Genomic DNA, 24,845 nt, shown 5'->3' with positions numbered 1-24,845 from the left:
GTGAGATACATAATCACAATTACGAGAAATAAAGTTACAAATTTGATGAAGTCATAATTGTGAGATATAGAAGTCACAATTACAGAATATAAAGTCACAATTACAAAAAATAAAGTCACAATTGTGAAAAATATGAGAAAGCAAATGTGAGATACAAAATGAGAAATAAAACTGCAATTGCGAGAAATCAAATCACAATTGTGAGACAAAGTCACAGTTATGAGAAATAAAGTAACAACTGTGAGAAATAAAATTGCAGTTATGAGAAAATCACAATTGTGAGATACAAAATCACAATTATGAGAAAGCAAGTCACAACTCAAATTGCAACTGCGAAAAAGGAAATCACAATTGCGAGACATAACGTCACAATTGTGAATTGTGATTGTAAGATAAAAACTGACAATTATGTCATAAAGTCACAACTTTGAATAGCAATTACGAGAAATAAAATCACAATTATGAGAGTCACAATTGTGAGATGCAAAACCACGCTGCGTGGTTAGCGAATAAAATGCACGTTTCAGCTCTGATAAACTTAAAAAATGAAATACCAATTTAGTTATTTACTGTTGTACCTACAGTAATTATTTATTGGTACTTTGGTACAACGATCAGACTTGTTATTAACACTTTCACAAGGAACAGTATATCCGTGTCTCTAGAACAATGGAAAAGGTCTGGAAAAGCACAGCACATTACCTGTGAGAGTATTGCCTCCCTTGTACGGCAGGTTTTTGACAGCATCTATTACTGCATCTTTTGTGCTGAAGCCATTCAAGTGCCACTCAATTCGCGGATCTCCGCTGTACTGGGCCAGTCCTAAAACATAACAAAACATTCAGGGAACACACTGACACTTTACAGATCATATCTAAATTGAAAAGCTCTTTATAGCTGTCTAAATTAGTCTATGATTAATCTATTTTGGGGTCAAAACAGAACATTATTACAAAAACGAATGAATTGAACCCACCAATCCGGGTTTTGTCTATTCCCACATCGAAGGCATTGACCAGGTTTTCAAGGAACATGCGAACCAGACGGAAATTGATTCGCCCAATACTCCAAGATCCATCGACCAGGATGACAATATCCGCGATGGATGAAGTTGTGCAGACAAACTGATCCACTGGATTATGAGAGATGAACAGAGAGAGAGAGAGAGAGAGAGAGAGGAAAAGAAAGAATGAACCTTGTTACTCATATACAGTCCCATATGTCTATAGATCCAAAAACATTGTCCTCTGAAGAAACAAATTACACAGCAGTCTGTGAATACAGGTACAGTTTTATTGAGGCACTTTGTCATTGCACAAAGTATCATCAGAGGGCAGGGACGAACATGTTTGATTTATGAACACAGCAGTAACAATCAACCAAAGCAAAATTATTTCACTCATACAATTTTAACAGAGCAGCTCTGGGATCCATACTGGTTAGAGACAACTGATGGCATCTCGAACACAAACACAAATCATGTGTGTGTTTACGTCCCTGCGAGTGTGTCGGTAACTCCTGGCAGTCCCACTGTGTAATAACTACATATCCACACACAGAGGGGGTAAAGTGATGAAGTGTCAGTACGGGCAGTAAATCTGAGGAGCACAGGACCACAGAGCTCAGCGGTGTATCATGGGAGTCTGTTTTGTTCCTTCCTCAATCATTTATTTTCACAAAAGAACTGGCCGTCAAAGGCTTATAGCATGATGCAAGTCATGTCTATAAGAGCATTAGTGTTTGGCACCATCTACAGAGGGCTGAAATACAGAACAGGGACATTATCCAAACTCAACTAGTACTGGACATGAATACAGAGAAATCCGTTGACACAAAGATGACAGCGAGGAGCAGAGAATAGAGGCTCTTAATCCATGGCTAATGACAAGCCTAAAAGTGGCTGATTTACATTTTAAAAGGAGAGTTCACCCAAAAAAGGAATGAATCTTATTATTATTTACTCACACTCATGTCATTCCAAATTTCATTCCATTCTTTCATGGAACATAAATAGTGAAAAATGTTTTAGTGTAATGAAAATGAATGAGGACTTCAAAAAGATGCACAAGGACTATAAAAGTAGTCCACCAAGCATATATTTCATGTGAGTCATATCATATTTTTGTGTGAGGCACAAACCAAAATGTATGAATCAGCTTTCATTCCTAAGAGTTGCTAAGTGTTAGGAATGGAGTCAATGGAAGGCTGTTTCCGCCATTGAATAAAAAATAAAACAAAAAGTTAATTGCAACTTTTTATCTCGCAATTCTGATTTTTTATTCAAAGAGATATAAACAATTCTGTGAGATACAAACTTACAATTGCATTATTAAGTCAGAATTGCATAATATAAACTCACAATTGTGAGTTACAAAGTCAGAACTGTGTGATATAAACTTGATATAAACAAGTTTAAAACTCACAATTGTGTTTATATCACGCAATTGATATAAAATATATATTTTTTATTCTTTATTCAGTGGCGGAAACTGGCTTCCCAAAGCGTCAAACAGTTGAACTTGAGACTGAATCTCTGATTTGTAAAGAATGATTCAGGTTTGTGAACTGGATCAACTGATTAATCTAAAAGATTCACAAATTGAATTTTGCTACTTTTGGTTTGAGCTCTTATGAGCACATCAAGAACAACTGGGATGAATGTGACATTTTCACTGAATAATAATTTTGTTTTTTCACTGAATAATGATTTCAGTGTTGATATATTGTACAAAGATTATACATTCATAATGATTTAAATTGTAATCTGGTGTATTTTTAGAGAAAAGTTTTGGATAAATTTTGGTCTATTATGTAAAGACTTTCAGGGATTAACAGTTTAAATTTTGATATTTTGTGTATTAAAATACTAGTCTATTTTCAGTGGATAGTGTTTAATATTTTATTTGTTGTGTAAAAGTTTTTAGTGAATAAAGTTTTCAGTAAATAATCCTCTCTATTTCTTACATAAAGCTATCGTCTGACCTCAAAAGATTTTCTAAATCCCAATTCGTAGATCCATATTAAGATCCCAATATCTCTGCAATTGAACCATGCATTGCCTTAAAAATAAGGATACTAAAAAGGAAAGTTTGATAAGACCCAATATCTAAAAGTGCATTAAGATATCTTCAATACTTTTTTCAGGCGTGCAAACTTTGGAGAAAGAACTTGAAAAGTGCTCTTTCCCAATTTTTGAATGGTCACCATTGGCACATAATGCAACAAAGATTGCTAAAAATCACCAGTTTTTACTAACAGACCTACCAATCTTTGTGTAAAAATAACATAATGATGCCATCTTTCCAAAGTAATTTTTACACCCCTGTAATTTGGCTCTGAATCTCAGGTGAAATTTTTCATTTTGACCACTCTCTACAAAATAGTGGATTGCTCAGAAAATATTCATCCATGACCTTTTATATTTTGTCTTTCTTCACTATACATATCTATCTTTCATCAGAAAAAAATATTAGCAAAATTAAAAAACTGACCTAGAGACCTAAGGCTAAGTTGACAAGCAATGACACTATACAGTAGCACACAAGTCACCAATGGGTTGAAGTTCCAAATTGTAGTTTTAATGCAGCTTCAAAGGACTCTACAAAATCCTAGCCAAAGTCTTATCTAGCAAAACGATTGGTCATTTAAACAAACACATTTCTGTCATGACAACTCTCTAAAAAGTTTAGCATGGTAAAGGATATGACAATGTTAATGTATTTGGTCTTGGCGGAATAGATCTGCTACATTGCTAAATTGCTGCTGCTGTTGGTTATTGCTGTAGCTGTAGATTATTGCTGCTGCTGCTGCAAGCAAGTACAGAACTACAGTGGTGTGAAAAAGTGTTGGCCCCCTTCCTGATTTTTTTTTTTTTTTTTTTGCATGTTTGTCACACTTTAATGTTTCAGATCATCAAACAAATTTAAATATTAATCAAAGATAACTCAAGTAAACACAACATGCAGTTTTTAAATTAAGGTTTTTTTTATGACCTGCCTGACAAAGTGAAATAGACCAAAAGATCCTCAAAAGCTATACATTATGTTGAGATCCAAAAAAAAATCAGGAATAAATGAGAAAGAAAGTAAATGAGATCTATTAGTCTGAAAATGGTTATGAAGCCATTTCTAAAGCTTTGGGACTCCAGCGAACCACAGTGAGAGCCATTATCCACAAATGGCGAAAACATGGAACAGTGATGAACCTTCCCAGGAGTGGCCGGCCGACCAAAATTACCCCAAGAGCGCAGCGATGACTTATCCAAGAGGTAACAAAAGACCCCACAACAACATCTAAAGAACTGCAGGTCTCTCTTGCCTCAGCTAAGAACAGTGTTCATGACTCCACCATAAGAAAGAGACTGGGCAAAAATGGCCTGCATGGCATAGTTCCAAGATGAAACCTGAAAAAATCCTACCAAAAAATCCTGAAGAACAATGTCCGGCCATCTGTTCGTGACCTCAAGCTGAAGCGAACTTGGGTTCTGCAGCAGGGCAATGATCCAAAACACACCAGCAAATCCACCTCTGAATGGCTGAAGAAAAACAAAATGAAGACTTTGGAGTGGCCTAGTCAAAGTCCTGGCCTGAATCCTATTGAGATGCTGTGGCATGACCTTAAAAAGGTGGTTCATGCTCGAAAACCCTCCAGTGTAGCTGAATTACAACAATTCTGCCAAGATGAGTGGGCCAAAATTCCTACAAAGTGCTGTTACAGACTCATTGCAAGTTATCGCAAACGCTTGATTGCAGTTGTTGCTGCTAAGGGTGGCCCAACCAGTTATTAAGTTTAGGGGGCAAACACTTTTTCACACAGGGCCATGTGGGTTTGGATTTTGTTTTCCCTTCATAATAAAAAACTTAATTCAAAAACTGCATGTTGTGTTTACTTGTGTTATCTTTGATTAATATTTACATTTGTTTGATGATCTAAAACTTTAAAGTGTGACAAACATGCAAAAAAAAAAAATCAGGAAGGGGGCCAACACTTTTTCACACCACTGTAGCTACTGCCAAAGCATATGGCGATACGGTGCTGTGAGTATTTAAGACATACTGCTGCTGCACAAATAGCATAAAATAACCCATAGCAGATCTATACAGGTGGAGCTGGGGAAGGTGGAGAGTTTCAGAGGAACTCTGAAAGCATACTGTGAAATGCCCAAGTGAATGCTACAAGCCATTTAAATAGTGTTTGGTTGCGCATGTAACATGAACCAATCAGCTTGTGCCAAGTCGTATAACTCTGTGATATCATCAGTTACGTTAACAACCCGTCTGCGTCATCTAGAGTTTCATGGCAGAACTAGGTATTTTTACACTTTTTAACCACAAATGCTTGTCTTGCACTAGCATTACGTAATCAGATTGGAAAGATCACGCACAGTTAGTTCTTCGCCTGTGTACTTCAGTTCAAACGGGTAGGGTAAGAAACTTTATCTCATTTTCTCCTCCTACCTCAAAATCGTCCAATATCGCTGTTTTACCTGTTTTTGTAACGGGTGTTTGACTTTCTCTGCACGTTTGCTTTGTAAACACTGGTTTGGTGCTTCTGCCTATGTCAGACGTGACCTTTCCAACTTGACTATGTGATGCGGGAAGTCGAGCTAGTGCAAGACGGGCATTTGTGGTTTAAAAGCATATAAATTTTAACGTTTTTTTAGAAAATAACAGATTATTTTACTAGATAAGACCCTTATTCCTCGGCTGGCATTGTGTAGTCCACTATATGAGAAAACACACAAAAACCTTAATTTCTTTTTGACTGAGGAAACTAAGACATGAACATCTTGGATGACATGGGGGTGAGTAAATTATCAGGAAATTTTTATTCTGGAAGTGAACTAATCCTTTAAGACAGATCCTTCATTTTTAGGTGAACCATCACAGTAAAGACAGGTACTGAAAAAGCACATCTACTGGGCATGTCTGTCTAATAAGTTTAGTTTTACCACCAGAAAACGATTTGTCTCTGAGAAAACACTCAATAAAACCACCATTCAATCGCTGCGAGATTTGTTTAATTAACTCCTGTGCTTCTTAATTCCTCTCAACCTATTTATGTCCGTGAATAGCGGCGTCGTTCGATCCACGCCATTACACAAAGAGTGGCTTGTCAGGACACGGGTACCTTCTGCTGTTATCAGTGAGCCATTGAGAGCCCCAGTATCACTAATCAACATGAGCTCCTCTATCTGAGAGCACGAGGCTGATTGTATCCTGAGATTCAGAGGTGAGGATTCATCAGACCCATCAGCGATCTGGCAACATCGATTCATTAAGCCCTAAGAGCTCTGGGACTTATCTACTAAGCAACAGACTCCTCGCTGCCCCCTTAGAAAACCCAAAAAGGTCACGCGATTGCAATAGGATGCCGTGGAAGCGATTGCTGCAATGCAGCTGCCGTAGATTGCAGCCGTTGGGCTGCACGAGCTCTCTTTCGGTTGCGGGACGTCCTCTGGGAGCTCTCAATCAAACATATGCTGGAAGAAGAGAAGAAGAGACAAGCGAATGAGATTAAGACGACAGACAATGCAATCAACTCTTCGCATCCTTCATGAATGCAAAATCAAAGCAGCGGCGATATGATATATGCACTATGCATGTAGAGCTCCATTAATTATGCCCATTCTGGCTTCAATGTCGTCGCCCGTGTGTAGCGCGACGTCTCTAGACATGTGAAATATTCACTAGAGGTGATAATCTGCGGGCAGGTCCCGTAGCAGGTCACGTTTATTGTTCTCATCAAATGCATATTAAGATTAAGTACTGAATAGACGCTCTTGCTGCTCCTGTCAGATCCCTCATGTCAGAAATTTGTCAGCTATCTTCCTTCCCTTGCCGCTGGGGTGTCTAGACTACTAATGTGAGGGGAAGGAGGATTCTTGCTCTTTCGAGGCATTGAATAATGAGTGAGTTTTTAGTAAGCATGTCTTTTTGGCTACCTTTCAACTCTCTTTGAGGTGAAGTCATTAAGGAATACAGGGATGTTGAAGGGACAAAGATATAGTAAGCCTGGGGTTATAACAGTCTGCTCGATATCAGGAGTGGTTCTTAATATGCTGACAATATCACCAAAATAATTAAGCATGTGCTACCTACGGGCAGCGATTCGGAAATGTAATACACCCAAAAAGGATGGTAAATTTAAAAAGTTCTTAATCTCAGGGAAAAAGCTCATTAGATTTTATTTTCCTGTAAAACCGTAAATGGCAACATTTTAATTGTGGTTTTTTTTATAATATAATATAATATAATATAATCCATCTATCTATCTATCTATCTATCTATCTATCTATCTATCTATCTATCTATCTATCTATCTATCTATCTATCTATCTATCTATCTATCTATCTATCTATCTATCTAATTTACTTAATTACTACCACAAATTAAATATACACTGTACTAAAATACATTTTTTTGTGAACATGCAGTTTTAAATAACTTATTTGTAACATTATAAGTGTACATACTCTTGCCTTTAAAAAAAAGTACCTACTCCAAACTACATATACACCGCTCATTTACTAAAAGAAATGTAATACAGGATTTATTGTAAAATACTTTATGAAGTTATAATATAATATAATATAATATAACTGTGATACATTGTTTTTAGAATTTTTATTTATTTATTTATTTACTTATTTATTCATGTGTGTGTCTTTTTTATGAATATACAGTTTTTAATAACATTATAAATGTATTTACTCTTGCCTTTGAATTTCCTACTAAAAATAAAATAAAATAAAATAAAAAACTTACTCCAAACTACATATACTGCATATAATACTGCTTATTAATAATAAAAAATGTAACACAGGATTTACTGTAAAGCTATATTATAATATAACTTAATATATCATTACACCCAGACAGCACATCTACAGCAAAATGCTTTATAAAAATATAATATAATATAATATAATAAATTATTATAATATACTATAACACCCAGACAGCAAATCTACAGCAAAATACTTTATAAAAATATAATATAATATAATATAATATAATATAATATAATATAATATAATATAATATAATATAATATAATATAATATAATATAATATAATAACTGGGATATATTGTTTTTAGAATTTTTATTTATTTATTTATTTATTTATTTACTAATTTATTTTTGTGTTTTTTTTATGAATATACAGTTTTAAATAGTAGCAATCATTTGGAACATAAATGTATTTACTCTTGCCTTTGAATTCCTTACCAAAAAAATAAAAAATAAAAAATAAAATAAAATAAAATACTTACTCCACACTACATATACACAGCTTATTTAATAATAATATAATATAATATAATATAATATAATATAATATAATATAATATAATATAATATAATATAATATAATATAATATAATATAATATAATATAATATAATATAATATAACATTACATAGCACATCTAAAGCAAAATACTTTGTAAAAATATTATATAATACAATTTAATATAACATTACTCCCAGACAGCACAACTACAATGTAATATTAAGTTATATTATATTATATTTTTACAAAGCATTTGCTTTATAAAAATATATTATAATATAACTTAATATAACATTACACCCAGACAGCACATCTACAGCAAAATGCTCTATAAAAATATAATATAATATCATATAATATAATAGATTTTAATATAATATAATATAACACCCAGACAGCAAATCTACAGCAAAATACTTTATAAAAATATAATATAATATAATATACTGTACACACGCACGCAAGCAATATACTTGTGAATAGTATCTGAAAACAATTTAGAGACCATATCTGAGATATGGTGGCAAATCAACAGGAAAGAGAGGAGAGAGACAAACAAAGAGAGAGAAACAATAAGAGCGAAGGCCTTTAATAACTGAAGTGGGTAGTGCGATAAAACACATAACCAGAACAAGAGCTCATCTAGGTCTCTCAGGGGCATGTTTAAATACCATTCAGTGCCCATTAAGGTTAACAACTCTAACCAACAGATTTGCCCCTCTATTCCCACATTTTCTATCTCCTAAAGAATGCAGACAGGGGTTATTGAAAAATTGAGAGGAGAGCGACTGATCTATCTAGCCTCTGTAGAGCACTTTATTACGGTGACATTATTCCTCTCTCATACTTCAGCTCTCTCTCAGACTGCCGGCCAGGCCAAGTATGCTATGGGTTGTGACATCAGCAGAGGATTCTGGGAGCAACACAGCCAACTGCCAAACAATGCACGGGCCGAAGAATGGGCGCCTTTGTTCTAAAGAGCACACAAAGTTAATCAGTCCACTCCATCTAAATAAACCGAAAGGACAGATAGCATGCCACAGTCTGAGCTCTTCTGGGCCTTTTTGGGGAACTCCACAGAGTACACTCTTTTTGACCCATTCCTCCATCTTAATAGAATTGGCAGGAGAACCTGCAACAGGCCTTTAAGACAATTAAGCATGTCGTCTCGTCTCTTGATGGGACGTGAAGTGGCAAGAAATATAAAAAGGTGAATCAGAGTTTAAACACAGAGGGCTGTTCTAGTTAGAAAATACCGAGACGAGAGCGCAGTGGTGCGGAACCAGATTTAGATTGAGGAGACAGAAGGTGGGCGACTTGTGACGTCACTACATGGATGAGGCTCAGCTCATGAATAATAATTGTCTGTATTACACACTGATTTGGCACAGAGATACCAATATCAAGGCATTCTGATACAAATGATACAAGGCAGATGAAGGTAAAGAAATGTATATTTAATTTATTTTTATTTTTTTCAATAAGATTAATACTTTTATTATCAAGGATGGATTAAATTTAACTAAAAAAATGTATAATGTTTAATGTAATTTATTTTATTTGTATTATTATTATTGTTATTTTTAGTTTTTTTTTTATAAGAGTAATACTTTTATTAGCAATGATGAATTAAATTTACAGAAAGTTTATAATAATTATAAATAAAATGTATAATGTTTGGGGTCATTTTAATTTTATTATTATTATTATTATCATTATTATAACTTTTTTATTTTTTAGATAAGATTAATAATTTTATTAGCAATGATTAAATTGACAGAAAATGTTTAATTTAATTATTATTTTTTTATTATTGTTAATTTATTTATTTTTTCAAATAACAGTAATACTTTTATTAACAAGGATGGATTACATTGACTGAAATTTAATAATCATTCTAAATAAAATGTATAATATTTGGGGTCTGTTTAATTTAATTAATTTATTTTTTTATTATTATTTTATTTTATTATTATTTTAAAATAAGATTAATACATTTATTAGAAAGAATGGATTAAATGTACATAAAGTTTATAATACTTTACTTTAAAATGTATATTGTTTAGGGTCAGTTTAATTTATTTTAATTTAATTTAATTATTTTATCTATTTATTTGTTTTTATTTGTTTTTAAACAAGATTAATACTTTTTTTTAGCATGAATGGACTAAATTTACCAAAAGTGAAGGTAAAGAAATTTTATTTAATTTATTTTTTTATTTTTATTCTTATTATTATTTCTATTTTTAAAGATTATTACTTTTATTAGCAAGGATGGATTAAATTTACAGTTTATAATAGTTTATAATAATTATAAATAAAATGACATTAAATTAATTACATTAAACAGATGTTTGTTATCATTCAAAATTAGAACTTTTATTCGCAAGAATGGATTAAATTTATTAATAGTGACGGTAAAGAAATGTATAATGTTTAAGATTTTGATTTAAAAAAATAAATTTGAATGTTATATACATCCAATAATCCTCCAGTTGTTCACAGTTTCCATGAAATATTTAGCAACACAACTGTTTTTACCATTAATAATAATAAAAGTTTCTTTAGCAGTAAATAAGTATGACTTTGAATGAATCAAATGAATAAAATACACTTTAAAATGTGTTAAAATAGAAAACAGTTATTTCAAATGGTAAAAATATTTCACAGTATTATCACAGTTTTTACTATAGTTTTACTATGATGTTTTTATTCTTTTTCATTTTTTTTTTAATTGAAACATTAATAATTTAACATCAATTTACTAGTAATAAAAATAAAGATATTAGAAATAAAATGTATAAAAACGATCAGTGTCACTTTTATTGATTATCTCTCTACATAAATGTACATTTGTTTGCGAAGAAATATTAACAGCCCCTAAAACTACAGCGTTCCACTAGCCTGTATCAGAAATGTGCTTGTAATGTGATTCAGCAAAGGTACATATTTTAATTTCAGCCAGCTAACGTTGGTTGAGTGGGCTAAAAGCGGAGGAACACACACCCGGGGCCCCCCGGTTCCGGCAACCCTAGCAGACACAAACCTACAGCGTGGAACGGAGTTATGAGAGCGGAGAAGAGCATTTGTGATGTTGACGTGTGGGAGCGTTGATGCAGCCCACGTCTAGATTCCTCCAGGCAGACCAGCTGGAAAACAGTGATGATTACTATTCTCATTCTTATAGCACTCCAGTTAGATTCTCATTCAGCGCTAAAGAGGTCAGCCAGCTCCAGACCAAACACGTTCGATCTGCTCACCAAACAGCCTGTTCAACATGCTTCATTTTATATTTACATTGTTTAACTGCAAAACTATATGGTTCATTTAGAGTAATAGTTTACGCAAAAATGATTAGCCTTCCCTAAAGCCATTCTAGGTGTATATGACCTTTTAATATTAAAATATGTCCTGGCTCTTCCAAGCTTTAAAATGGCTGATGAGATTTTGAAGACCAATAAAGTGCATTCATCCATCATGAAAATGACTCAACACGGCTCCAGGAGGTTAATAAAGACCTTCTAAAGTAAATTGATGCGTTTGTGTAAGAAAAATATCCATATTTAAAACTTCTAACTGTCGTAAGCATGTTCAAAAGAGAGTGGTGTTCTAGTAGATGATGTAGGTGTAGCGTAAGAAGAGAGCAAAACAAAACACCGGTCACGAATTAGAAAATGAGGACTTCAAGGATTTCGATACAAGTCAAAAGGAGACTGGATTCCCCAGCCTGATCTTGATGACGAAAATGTACCTATGGGAACGTTTTCACAAGACATGAAATACGTACCGCCATGTACGATTGTGTGATATATTCGATGTGAAATGTCCACTGAGTGGTGCTAAACTAGTGTTCAGTTTTTTTCCTAGGAACAGTTGAACGTACAGTCTGTATGGTCCATTTTATGTGATGTTGGTTTTGTACACGTTATGACTATGTTAATGCTTCATGACATCTTAAAATAATGTATTATCTGCACTACACCTAAACCTACCCAATAATGAACAAAATCAAATGTGACGTAAAAACGCAATCGCAAGCATGCCGTTTTAGCTTGTTTTTCAATTTCTCATCTTTCAGCTCTTTTATCGTGAGTCATGTTTTTCATGGGATTCCTACCAAAGGATTCTGCATCCTAAGTCCAATTCAATGTTGGCTGAGGTACAGAGCAAACTTCTTACGTTCAGAAAACAAAAGATATGGAGCTGTAATCATAACTGTGTGTGACAACGATTACAACTAGGGTTGCCCTCGACTAAAGATTTTTCTGGTTGACTAGTAGTCATTCATTTTAAGGATTAGTTGACTATAAGTCGCACGTTTATTGATAAACCACATTAATCATTAATAATGAGCCTTTAATTGCCTACATATCCTAATAAGCACTTAAGCGCATGCAAAAAAGCTTGCCACAGCACACTGGCAGATATAATAATTATGAATGTGTCAGGGAAATTCAGCAAGGAGACTGCATTAAAGGGTTAGTTCACCCAAAAATGAAAATTCTGTCATTAATTACTCACCTTCATGTTGTTCCAAACCCGTAAGACCTTTCATCTTTCATATTTTTGATGAAATCTGAGAGGTCTCTAAACCTCCCACAGACAGGTAGGGTACTACCACGTTCACCCAGAAAAGTACCATGATGATCGACAAAGTAGTTTATGTGATCAGCTACGAAAATACTTATTTTCGCAGAGAAAACAAAAATAACTTTTTTATTCCACATTTTCGTCACTAATGTGTCGCTTGTTGATGTATCTGGGTCAGTGCCGGCACCGTCACATGCATGCAACAGGGTACTCTCGTGAACGCGTGTCCACAAGTGAGAAGTAGCGACAAAAATGTGGAATAAAGTGTTTATTTTTGTTTTGTTAGCGTAGAAAATGTATTCTCGTAGCTTTGTAAAGCTTTGTACAGTTGAACCACTGATGTCACATGGACTACTTTGTCGATCTTCTTGGTACTTTTCTGGGCCTTGAATGTGGTAGTACCCTTGCTGTCTATGGGAGAGTCAGAGACCTTTCGGATTCCATCAAAAATATATCTTAAATTGTGTTCAGAGGATGAACAAAGATCTTACGGGTTTGGAACAACATGAGGGTGAGTAATTAATGACAGAATTTTCATTTTCAATTTTCAAACTAACCCTTTAACGTTTAAAAATGTATTGATAAACTAGTCCTTTCTTTGTTTTCATCTTAAGAGATGAAGTCGGTGACACTGACTTGTCATCTCCGCAGTAGTGGATGTGCCTGTATGCATGTTTCATGTTTCATACAGATTACATAATCTAAGAATATTTCATTTCCATTTGAATTGGTTCATTTGAAAGTAGACATTTCACTCTCTATAGATATATTTTTCATGTCTGTAAGGCAAGTATACACAGTTTAGTAGTTTTGCACTCAATTTCAGAGACAGAGAAGGCAGAAAGTGCATTCTGTTTGCTTTTATTATTTTACAAAAGTGGAACGTTTCGCTGATATTGTGAGTGCACACAAGTAAACGCAGAGTCTTACTCTTATCTGTATGACCAAAAATGATGGAGTTATTTAAGAGCAAGTAAGCGCACCGGTGCCTCCATCTGTCATGCACTACTGTTCAGCACTATTGTACGCGCTACTGTTCAGCTTCCACACTCCGCACATAACATTTGAATAGCGCACATTTTTCTAGGTCAACATTAGACTTAGCTGCCATGTAAAGTTGCAACTACATATATCACTCAGATCATAAGCCATTTTTGAGGTCGATGAATAATAGGTGAGTGTTTGGATGTCCTCATCTGTCCACCACGGACTGCGTGGCTTCACTACTTTTCTGCGACTAAGCGACGAATAAAATTTTGGGCGACAAAGCCTCTTCTTGTCGACTAACGGTTAGTCGACTGTTAGGGGGCAGCCCTAATTACAAGTGCCCGCTGTATTACTGCCTCTAGTGTTCATTTCTGTTGGAAACTGCAGTGATAAGTACTTATTGGTACGTATTTCGCATCTTGCGAAAAGTTCCCACAGCTTTGTTTTCGTCATGAGATCAGGTTGGGTTTTCCTTTACTGTAAATAAAAGAGACTAGCATATTCTTGCCGTAGCTTACACTACACCTACATCATCCGCTGGAACGACATTGTCTCGTGAACGTGTTTTACAAGATTTTTTAGAAGTTTTAAATATGGATATGTTTCTTGGATGGATGCACTCTATTGGACTTCAAAATCTCAACAGCCATTCACTGCCAGCTTGAAAGAGCCAGGACATTTTTTTTATATAACTCCATTGTATTTGATCGAAAGAAGAAAGTCATATACACCTAGGATGTTTTTAGGGTAAATCATGGAGTAATTTTCATTTTTGGATGAACTATCCCTTTCAGTGCATCACATCCACAGATGATGGATCTAAGAATGCATGCTCAGTTATTGGCCATTCAGAGACAAAATTCATGATTACTGACCAATCATATGGTTTATGCAGAGTTCACTGTCATGTAAAAGTCATCAGATGCCTCTAAGCCTCCTTCTAAAAAGGGCCAAATAATGCTGTCCAATCTAATATCTTCCATTCCCCGTTCAAAGGATGCAGCCCTTCAAAGTAAAGGAATTTCAATCATTAATATGGTTTGCAGTCCACGGCTTCTTTACAAGCTCATTTTTTTTTCAAATGACCATTTCTCCCAGACACGAAGATGATTTATTGCGCGGCCGCCATTTATCTGGGAATGAAATTGACTCTGTTGTAATTCTGTCTGATATTTATTTAATTTTTTGGATGCTTGTATTATTCTCAAGCAGCATTTTTACTAAAGCGCAGGCTTTGGGCTGTGTCTGGGCTGGAGGGATTGTTTTACACTCTGTCTGGGGTTTGCGTGGGAAGAGGCACAGACCGAAAGGCCTCTAGACACTTTGAACATGTCACCGCTAATTTCCAAACTGCCCTTCAGCGACACACTATATACAGCAACTGCTAACAGGGCTCTCACACAAGGAGAAGTGATGTTATTGGTACAAATAAATATAAAACAGAAAGCTATGGGTAATCGTGGCTACGAAGCAAGGTTGTCTCAGCTCGTCAAAGCTCGCCGAAGATAGTTGCATCACACGCTGAGATCGATGGTCAAAAGAACTTTTTAAACTTCTGGAAGTTTATTTCAGACAAAAGGTACATGCAATGAGCCTCTCTTGGGTATAGCATCCAAACAGGTAATCAATACTTTAGATATACTGTATTGTGTTCAGCTTTTTCAATAAATGACATCAATCTTACCATTTACAAACAATATAAAACATCCAGTGACTCTAAAAGTGTACATAATTCAAGTAACAAAGTAAGTAGTAAACTGTCTCTAATTCAACTCTATGCAGGCATACTGCAGAGCCTACAAAAGATGTGTTTAAGGGACAAAAGCTGTCACTGTGGTGGTACACTTTCAAGGTACTAATATGTACACTTTAGGTACTAAAATGTACCTTTAAGGTACCAATGCGCACCCTTTAGAGGTAAATTAGGTACAATGGTATACCTTTTGGAAAAGGTGTCGTTTCCTTGCCATTTTGTTTCTTTTTGATTTATTTAATTTTTGTCTTGTTTTTGTTTGTTCATACAATGAAAGTCATTTCTTGTTTGAACTCCAATATATTTATTTGCTTTCTTCTGAAGAAAGTAAGTCATACAGGTTTTAATTGTTTTTAACAGAAGTGCTGTTTTTTTTTTTTTAAATGGCAGTAGCGTGACGAGGCACTGAGTGTTTATTTCACACTTAGCGTTGAACACTTAGCAGAGATTTAAAAAAGGTTCAAATTTGAGTAAAAGAGTGCTCATCACTGTCACAATTTAGTCAGCCGTCCAATCACAGTGGAGGAGAGGTGGGGCAAATTTCCAACCAACTGCCACATCACAAGTCAGATTTTTTGTTTTCTTTGCACATAAAAAGTATTCTTGTAACTTCATAAAATTACGGTTGAACCACTGATGTTACATATGGACTGTTAACCGATGTCCTTACTACATTTCTGGGCCTGGGAACATTTCATTTATGTTTCTGTCTATTGAGGGTCATAAAGCTCTCGAATTTTATCAAAAATATCCTAATTTGTGTTCCGAAGATGAACAAATCTTGAAGGTGGGTAAATAATGACAGAATTTTCATTTTTAAGTAAACATTCCTTTAATACTACCTGGTCTCATGATGAAAACGTCCCTCTGGGAATTTTTTCACAAGATGCGAAATACGTACCAATAAGTATATATCACTGCAGTTTCCAACAGAAATAAACATTACAGGCAGTAAAACAGTGAGCACTTGTAATCGTTTTTGCACACAGTTATGATTACAGCTCCATATGTTTCACTTTCTGGACATACCAAGTTTGCTCGGTAGCTTAGCCGGCATTAAATTGGTCTTAGGATGCGGAATCCTTGGGTACGAATCCCGTGAAAAACATGACACACAATGAAAGAGCTGAAAGATGAGAGATCGAAAAACAAGCTAAAATGGCATGTTTGTGATTGCGTTTTTATGTCACATTCACTTTTGTTCATACTATCAGGTAGGTTTAGGTGTAGTGCAGATGGTACGTTATTTTAAAACGTCACAGAGCATTAGACATATAGCGCCACTCAACGGACATTTAAAGTCAAAACTGCTGTTACACACACAAAACCAGCGTCACATAAAACGTACCACATGTACGTATCTCTTCCGGAAAAAAAAAAAACGAACACTCTTTTAGCGCCACCCAGTGGACATTTCACATCGAATATGTCATGAAACATACATGGTGGTATGTATTTTGCATCTTGCAGAATCGTTCCCAGACATACGTTTCCGTCATAAGACCAGGTTGCTTTAATATTGCTTAACTCCAAGTATTCAAGTTTGTAACATTCCCAGAAAAACTATAAATGTTGAAATGAAAAATAATGTTTGCGACATTTTATTCATGATGCGCCTGCCACATTATTTCTGTAGATATTCTGTTATATAGCAACCACTCTCAAGCACTCACTGCTAGGCGTAAAAACACTATGGTGGACATTTTTACAGGATCTTACAAGTTTGAATCTTGCTCAACTGATATCTTTTCTAGTTTTTCAATAAGTGTTTACCAGTAATGGTGCTGTATTTGGTTGCACTTTGGTTGAACTATTTTATTTCACTAGAATGAACAGTGTTTGCAATCTTCAGATGAAAGATGGAGTGCGTGACAGCTGTGTGCGAGGCAGTGCTCCGAATATTGCCACTTTATGTTAACTACTGGGTCCGCCGGTGACTAGTGAGGAATGGGCAATACTTAACGTAACGATCGCTGAAGTTTTTTGACTACTGGAAAGGGGAGAATTTAGAGTGAAATAACCTCAGATAACTTACTGCAGCAATGTGAAGAGAGTCAGATAGTCAGATTTATAACAGTGCTGACAGCTGAGTTAATCACAGATTTTTACAGCGGCTGAAATCCAAGACGGAGGGGCTATAGAGCCTGTGCTCGTCTAAGGTCCTTGCACTCTGTAGTCTCTTTCTTCTCACATAATAAAATTATTTCTAATCAATATTGTCTGCTTATCTATCTATCTATCTATCTATCTATCTATCTATCTATCTATCTATCTATCTATCTATCTATCTATCTATCTATCGGATATGTACCTCTCAAATAAGACGGACAATATACACTTACAGAGCAAACTTAACCCCTTCAGGATAATACAAGATGTGTCTATTCATAAAAGTAAAGTTAGGAATTTGTAGGAATTGTTTTAGACCATGTAAATAAAATTTAAGGAATACATTTCAGTATGTCAGTGTGGTCTCTAAATGTAAATGTCTTGTATTAGCAATGCTTTAGAGTTTAAAACTACAACATCCAACAGATCTCTTTTTAATTCATTTTACAAACTTTATATACTGAAATATTTAATACTCTTGTTTTTCCTCTGTATTTTTGTCTTATTTTCCAGTGCAATTTTCTAAAGATTCTTAACTCAAGATACATTTACTTGAGAAGCAAAACAAAATAAGTCAAAAAGTTTTGTTTTATGAGAAATTGATCTAGTTGTGGTTTGTGGTTAAAACAAGAACAAATATCTGCCAGTAGGCTTTGAAAAATCAACTTAGTTTAAAGGGTAAAAAAGTCTGATCACCTCATTGAAAGATATTTTTTCTTTAGTTTTATGAGCAATTCTCACTATTAACTATGAAATACTTCTGCCTCAATAAACTTCTTATTTGATGTTAGTAAGATTATTTACTTAATATTTACTTACGTATTTGATAGTTAGTAAGATAGTTAAGTTTAGGTATGAGGTAGGATAAAGGTATCTAAAATATATTCATGCAGAATAAGGCATTCAAATATGCTTTATAAGTATGGGCTGACTGATTATCGGCGCAGATATTAAGCATTTTTATGGTTATCGGTATCGGTCATTTTTGTCAGAGCCCTTGTTATTCTTAATTTTGACATTATTTTCATTTTTAGAACAGGCATATACACTGCGAGTCAAAAGTTTTTGAACAGTAAGATTTGTAATATTTTATAATATAAGTCTTTTCTGCTCACCAAGCATTTGGTTGATCTAAATTTAAAATTTTGAAATATTTTTACTATTTTTTATTTGAATTTATTTTATTGATTTATTGATTTTAAAGGTGAATATTAGCATCATTATTCCATTTCATGATCCTTCAGAAATCATTCTAATATTCAGATTTGCTGCTCAAAAAACATTTCAGGTTTATTTGATGAATAGAAAGTTCAGAAAAACAGCATTTATCTGAAATAGTAGTCTTTTGTAATGTCTTTATCATCACTTTTGATCAATTTAAAGCATCCTTGCTTAATAAATGTATTAATTACTATAATTTCTTCCCCCCACCAAAAAAAAATAATTATACTGACTCCAAGCTTTAATTTAAGAAATGATGTTTCAAAAGCTTTTTATTTCAGATAAATACTGATATTTGCATCTTTCTATTTCTATCAAATAAACCTGAAAAAAATCTACTCAGCTGTTTTCAGCATAATAATTTTAATAATAAATATTTTTGAGCAGCAAATCAGAATATTAGAATGATTTCTGAAGGATCATGAGACTGGGGTAATGATGCTAAAAATTCAGCTTTAAAACCACAGGAATAAATAACATCTTAAAGTATATATTCAAATAGAAATCCTGAAGAATCCTGTACTGGATCATTTGCACTGAAGACTGGAAATCAATCTTGCTGAAAATGTAGCTTTGATCACAAGAATAAATTACATGTTAAAATATATTCAAACAAAGCCGGTTATTTTAAATAGTAAAAATATTTCACATATTTTACAAAAAGTAAAAAACATTAAAAAACTTACTGTTCAAAAACTTTGGACTGGTAATATATATATATATCGGTTCAAAATATCGGTTATCGGTCTACTTCATCTGTAATAATCGGTATTGGCATTGGCCCTAAAAAAAACATATTGATCCCTATTTATAAGTAACAAACAGCCAATATGCTAGTATTATGCATGCAAATAAGCCACTAGTTAATACTAAGAAGTGGTCCCTAAACTAAAGTGTTACCACAATTTAATTTAGTTCGAATTTTCAGAAAAAAAAACTTCATATGTCACAAAATACTTTTTTAGAGTGTATGCAACATTTAATATCATGACTTCATAAATTTAAGACTTTCTGCTCTGATTTAAGACCTTATTAAGCTCATAATTGGTGAAAACGAGAAAGAAGACTTTTTTAAGAGCTGCAGAAGCCCTGCTACTTTATGTTGAGGTCTTGATCACCCTGTTGGGGGTCGTTTTGTGATAATGACCGTCTGACTGTACATTATCCATTACTTGTACCCCATTACATCATCATGTTGCACTCATCCCAGATATCAATTTAACTGGCACTTCCCCAACAGCCATTAAAGACGATCCTCATAGGGGTTAATTAGCACTCATTTTCATTAAGCTATAGGCCAGACAGGGTGCAGTCTAAAAGCGGCAACAGCTTTGAGAAATGTCGCACTTTAGCATTTAGCGTCATAGTCAGACTTTGAAATGTGAGCGTGGGGAATTTTCGCCAGAGAGGGAGAGAATGTGGATGAGAAACAAAAGCGAGAAAGGCCCATCTCAGTGTCCTCTGCCGTAATGAGTGAACTACTTTTCATGTTCGGAAACACCCAAGCTTCTGTGTGGTCTGATCTTTGACCTTCTTCTCATGTGCGGGTGAAGGGCAGGACAGAAAACCGCTATCCCACTATTAACCATCTTGGTGTTTCATCAATTGCCAGTCAAGCCAACCCACACCACACTAAACCAAAACTCAGTGCATCATAAAAAAATCAGTCCTTGGAAAAATTACCAGAGGCATTACTAAATCCTGAAGGAGGGCAGGGCCTAAATAAATGATAACGCTGGAGATTAACGTGGCGATAAATTTTAGAGCCTGATCGCGCTTCCTCTCAACGGTTTGACAGATGTTATGAAAATATCAGTTTGCCCTCGTGTTGTGCCTTCCCTCAGGCCTCGAGCGCTGGCACTTTATATGGGCGAGGTGTCAGAGGAGAACTCTTTATTGAGTCATCCATTAGCCGCCCAACATGGCTTTAAACAGCCGTTTGTTGGGTTGCCCCCATTTTGGGCATATTATCTATTAAAATATAATGAGAATTTGTGCTCTTTGAAAAGATACAAGTCAGCTTTGATCTGACCAAAAAGAACATGCTGCAAAAGCTCAAAATCCAAATCCAAATTTAATTCTTTTTGTGTTGTTTTTCAATTATTAATAAATAAATAAAATACACAAAAAACTTTACACATTGCAAAAAGACATTAGGACTAGTTTAAGGAGAAATAGTGGTAACACTTTAACACCTATTAACTATTAACTACGACTTTTCCCTCAATAAATTCCTAATTTGCTGCTTATTAATAGTTAGTAAAGTAGTTGTTAGGTTTAGGTATTGGGTAGGATTAGGGATGTAGAATAAGGTCATGTAGAATAAGGCATTAATTTGTGCTTAATTATTACTAATAAATGGCCAATATTCTAGTAATATGCATGCTAATAAGTCGTAGTTAATAGTTAATAGGTGTTACCTATTCTAAAGTGTTACCTTATATTTTACTTTTAGTTCAGGTTTTAGTCATTTTTGTTATGTGTTTTTGTCATTTATATTAGTTTCTTTTAAAATATTTTAATTTAGATTTAATTTACTTTTCAGTTTCTGTTTGTTTTATTTTTTTGTAGCTCAAATTTGAGTAATTTTAGTTACTTACCAAAGCAACATTTGTATATACTATTATAGTGTTATATTATTTATTAATGTTTTGAATTAGCTTTTATTTTTATATTTTAAGTTTGTGTAGTCATTTTGTTATGTGCTTTTGTCATTTATATATAGTTTCTTTTTAAACATTTCTATTTAGTTTTATTTTTTTAGTACCTCAACTTTCACTAATTTCAATTACTTACCAAAGCAACATTTTTATATATTTATATATATTTAATAATGTTTTGAACTGGCTTTTATTTTTGCAATTTAATTTTAGTTTAAGTTTCAATTTATTTTTTACCAAGGCAACATTATTTCTACACTATTATATTATTTATTAATGTTTTAAAATTGCTTTTATTTATTTATTTTTAATTTTGGTTCAGGTTTGAGTCATTTTGTTATGTGCTTTTGTCATTTATATTAGTTTCTTTTTAAATATTTCTACTTAGTTACTTACCGAGGCAACATTGCTTAAATACTATTATTTTATTTATTAATGTTTTGAATTAGCTTGTGTTATTTATTTATTTATTTTAATTTTAGTTCAAGTTTTAGTCATTTTGTTATGTGCTTTTGTCATTTCTATTAGTTTCCTTTTTTAAATATTTATATTTAGCTTTAATTTACTTTTATTTTTTATTTTTTTTAGTACTTCAACATTCACTTCATATAATATTGAACCTGAAAAACTGTTTCAGCTTTATTTCAATTATCAAAAATAATTTGGTAACACTTTACAACAAGGTTTCATTAGTTAAAATTAGTTAACTACATTAGTTAACACGAACTAAGAACAAACAATACTTATACAGCACTTATTAATCAGTTAATAGTAATTTCAACATTTACTAAAGCAGTATTAAAATCAAAAGTGTTTGTTAACAGTAGTTAATGAACAGTGAATTAACACAAACTAACAATGAACGACTGTATTTATATTAACTAATATTAACAAAGATTATTAAATAGTGTAATAAATGTATCGTTCATTATTTGTTCATGTTAGTTGATACATGAACTAATGTTAACAACTGACACCTTATTGTAAAGTGATACCAATAATTGTAGTAGTTTTAATTAATAATAACAACACTAAAGAGAATATATAATATATAATAACACTGAATTTAAAAACAGCAGTGGTGTAAATGTTATTACATTTTGATAAATTCATGTTTGAAACAAGATAAAGAACACTGAAAAAATGCTATTTGGTTTTTTAAAGATATATTCTCTGAAAAATATTTTAATACATACAATTTAATAAATAAGGAAATTTTGGTTCTCAAGTAAATCTCATTTTAAAAACGTTTACATATTTTTACTGGCAACCAAGACAAAACTGCTGATTAAGACAATGACTTTTGCCGTGTTTCAGTACTAATGTCTTTTTATTATAATGTTGGGTTGTTCCCTAAAGAAAATTTCATCCAAGATTTAAAATCTTAATGACCTTGAATCGCTGCCAAACGCTTCACGCAGGCATATGAATTCAGGGAGAGGGACCAACACATCATACTCCCAGATGCTTAATGGTGCTTGTGCAGAGGACAAGCTCCGCACATATATTCAGAGTTATGCCCCGCTGGATTATTACTGATTCCCCCCGGTGGGCGTCACTGGAGCGGGGGTTTTATTACCTCACTAGAGCAGTGTGTTGTAAATACCCATCACACACCTGAGCTGAGACTTTCATTAGCGCGCAGCAGACGTCCCGCAGGTCACATGCAAGGTGAGAGGTGAATGGGGATGTTGACTTGAGCAAAATGAAAGAAAAGAAAGTAAAAGAAAATAAAACAAAGTAGGACAGAGATAGTCAGGGGATACAGAGACAAAGACAGTCAGGATTTCAAGTATATATACTTTTATGTTTAAAAGAAGTCACTTATGCTTACCTAGGCTGTTTATTTATAATTTAAAATAACTGTTTTTTTATATATTTTAAAATGTGATTTATTCCTGTGACTTTCAGCATTCAGCCTTCAGTGTCAGATTGTTTTTATTGTTTAAAACAGTTGTGCTGTTTAATCTTTTTGTGGAAACTTTGACATGTTTTCAGGATTTTCTGATGAACAAAAAGTTTTAAGTAGTAGCATTTATTTGAGACCGATTTTTTTAATCGCAATTTTGAGTTTACATCTTGCAATTCTGACTTTTTCTCAGAATTGTGTGACATAAACTTAAGGCTGTGAGTCATAAAGTCAGTATTGCAAGATATAAACTCTCAATTCTGATAAAGTCACAATTCTTAGAAATAAAGTCAAAATTGCAAGAAATGAACCTATAATTCTGACTTTAAAACACGCAGTTGCAAGTTAATAAATCAGAATTGTGAGATGTAAACTGGCAATTTTGACAACTTATCAGTCTTTTTCCCCCTTAGCTCTGAACTTTTTTTCTGACTTTATAACACGCAATTGCAAGTTAATCAGATCTCACAATTCTAAGAAATACAATTTCAAGATTGCAAGATATAAACTCAGAATTGCAAGAAAAAAAGTCTGCGAGGAACCAACTCGCATTCGCGGAAAAAAGTCCGAATTCCAAGAAAGTCAGAATTGTGAGAAAAAAAGTCAGAATTGTGAGAAAAAAAGTCAGAATTGCGAGAAACCAACTGCATTCGCGAAAAAAAGTCAAAATTGCAATAAAAAAGTCAGAATTACAAGATATAAACTCGAAATTGCAAGGAAAAAAGTCAGAATGGCAAGATACCAACTCACATTTGTTTATACCTCGCAATTCTGACTTTAAAACACGCAATTGCAAGTTATTAAATCAGAATTGTGAGATGTAAACTTGCAATTTTGACAACATATCAGTCTTTTTTCCCCTTAGATCAGGACTTCATTACTCGCAATTGCGAGTTTATATCTCAGAACTGCAAGAAAACAACTCGCAGAATTGAGAGAAAAGTCAGAATTGAGGAATATGAAATCGGAATTCTGAGAAAAAAGTCAGCATTGTAAGAAAAAGTCTGAATTGAGAGAAACCAACTCACATTTACGGAAAAAAAAGTCTGAATTGCGAAAAAAAGTCTGAATTTTTTTATAAAAATAAAAAAAGCCAGAACTGCAAAAAAAAAAAAAAAGTCTGAATTGCGAGATGTAAACTTGGAATAGCAAGAAACCAATTCGCATTTGCGACAAAAAGTCAGAATTGTGAGTAAAAATAAGGCAGAATTGCGAGAAAAGTCAGATTTGCGAGATATAAACTCGGAATTGCAAGAAAAAAAAAGTCAGAATTGAGAGAAACCAACTTGTATTTGTGAAAAAATCTGAACTGCGATTTCTAA

The 24,845-nt window shown here is 33.6% G+C and overlaps 1 protein-coding gene across 1 annotated transcript in view; it reads right to left on the bottom strand.

The window, feature by feature from the left end:
- col14a1a (collagen, type XIV, alpha 1a) overlaps nucleotides 1-24,845 on the bottom strand; it is a 207,893-nt gene that overhangs the window by 167,404 nt on the left and 15,644 nt on the right. Inside the window, exons 7-10 of the mRNA XM_073847829.1 lie at nucleotides 6,356-6,481; nucleotides 6,130-6,218; nucleotides 977-1,132; nucleotides 703-822 (exon numbers count right to left, since the gene is read on the bottom strand). Of these exons, the coding sequence (XP_073703930.1) occupies nucleotides 703-822; nucleotides 977-1,132; nucleotides 6,130-6,218; nucleotides 6,356-6,481 (491 nt within the window). The remainder of the gene's footprint in view (nucleotides 1-702; nucleotides 823-976; nucleotides 1,133-6,129; nucleotides 6,219-6,355; nucleotides 6,482-24,845) is intronic.

Source organism: Garra rufa, chromosome 9, assembly GCF_049309525.1.
Source record: "Garra rufa chromosome 9, GarRuf1.0, whole genome shotgun sequence".
In the NCBI taxonomy this organism is placed as follows: Eukaryota; Metazoa; Chordata; class Actinopteri; order Cypriniformes; family Cyprinidae; genus Garra; species Garra rufa.
The sequence above is the reverse complement of the archived record's forward strand: the minus strand, read 5'-3'. Positions and strand labels throughout refer to the sequence as shown.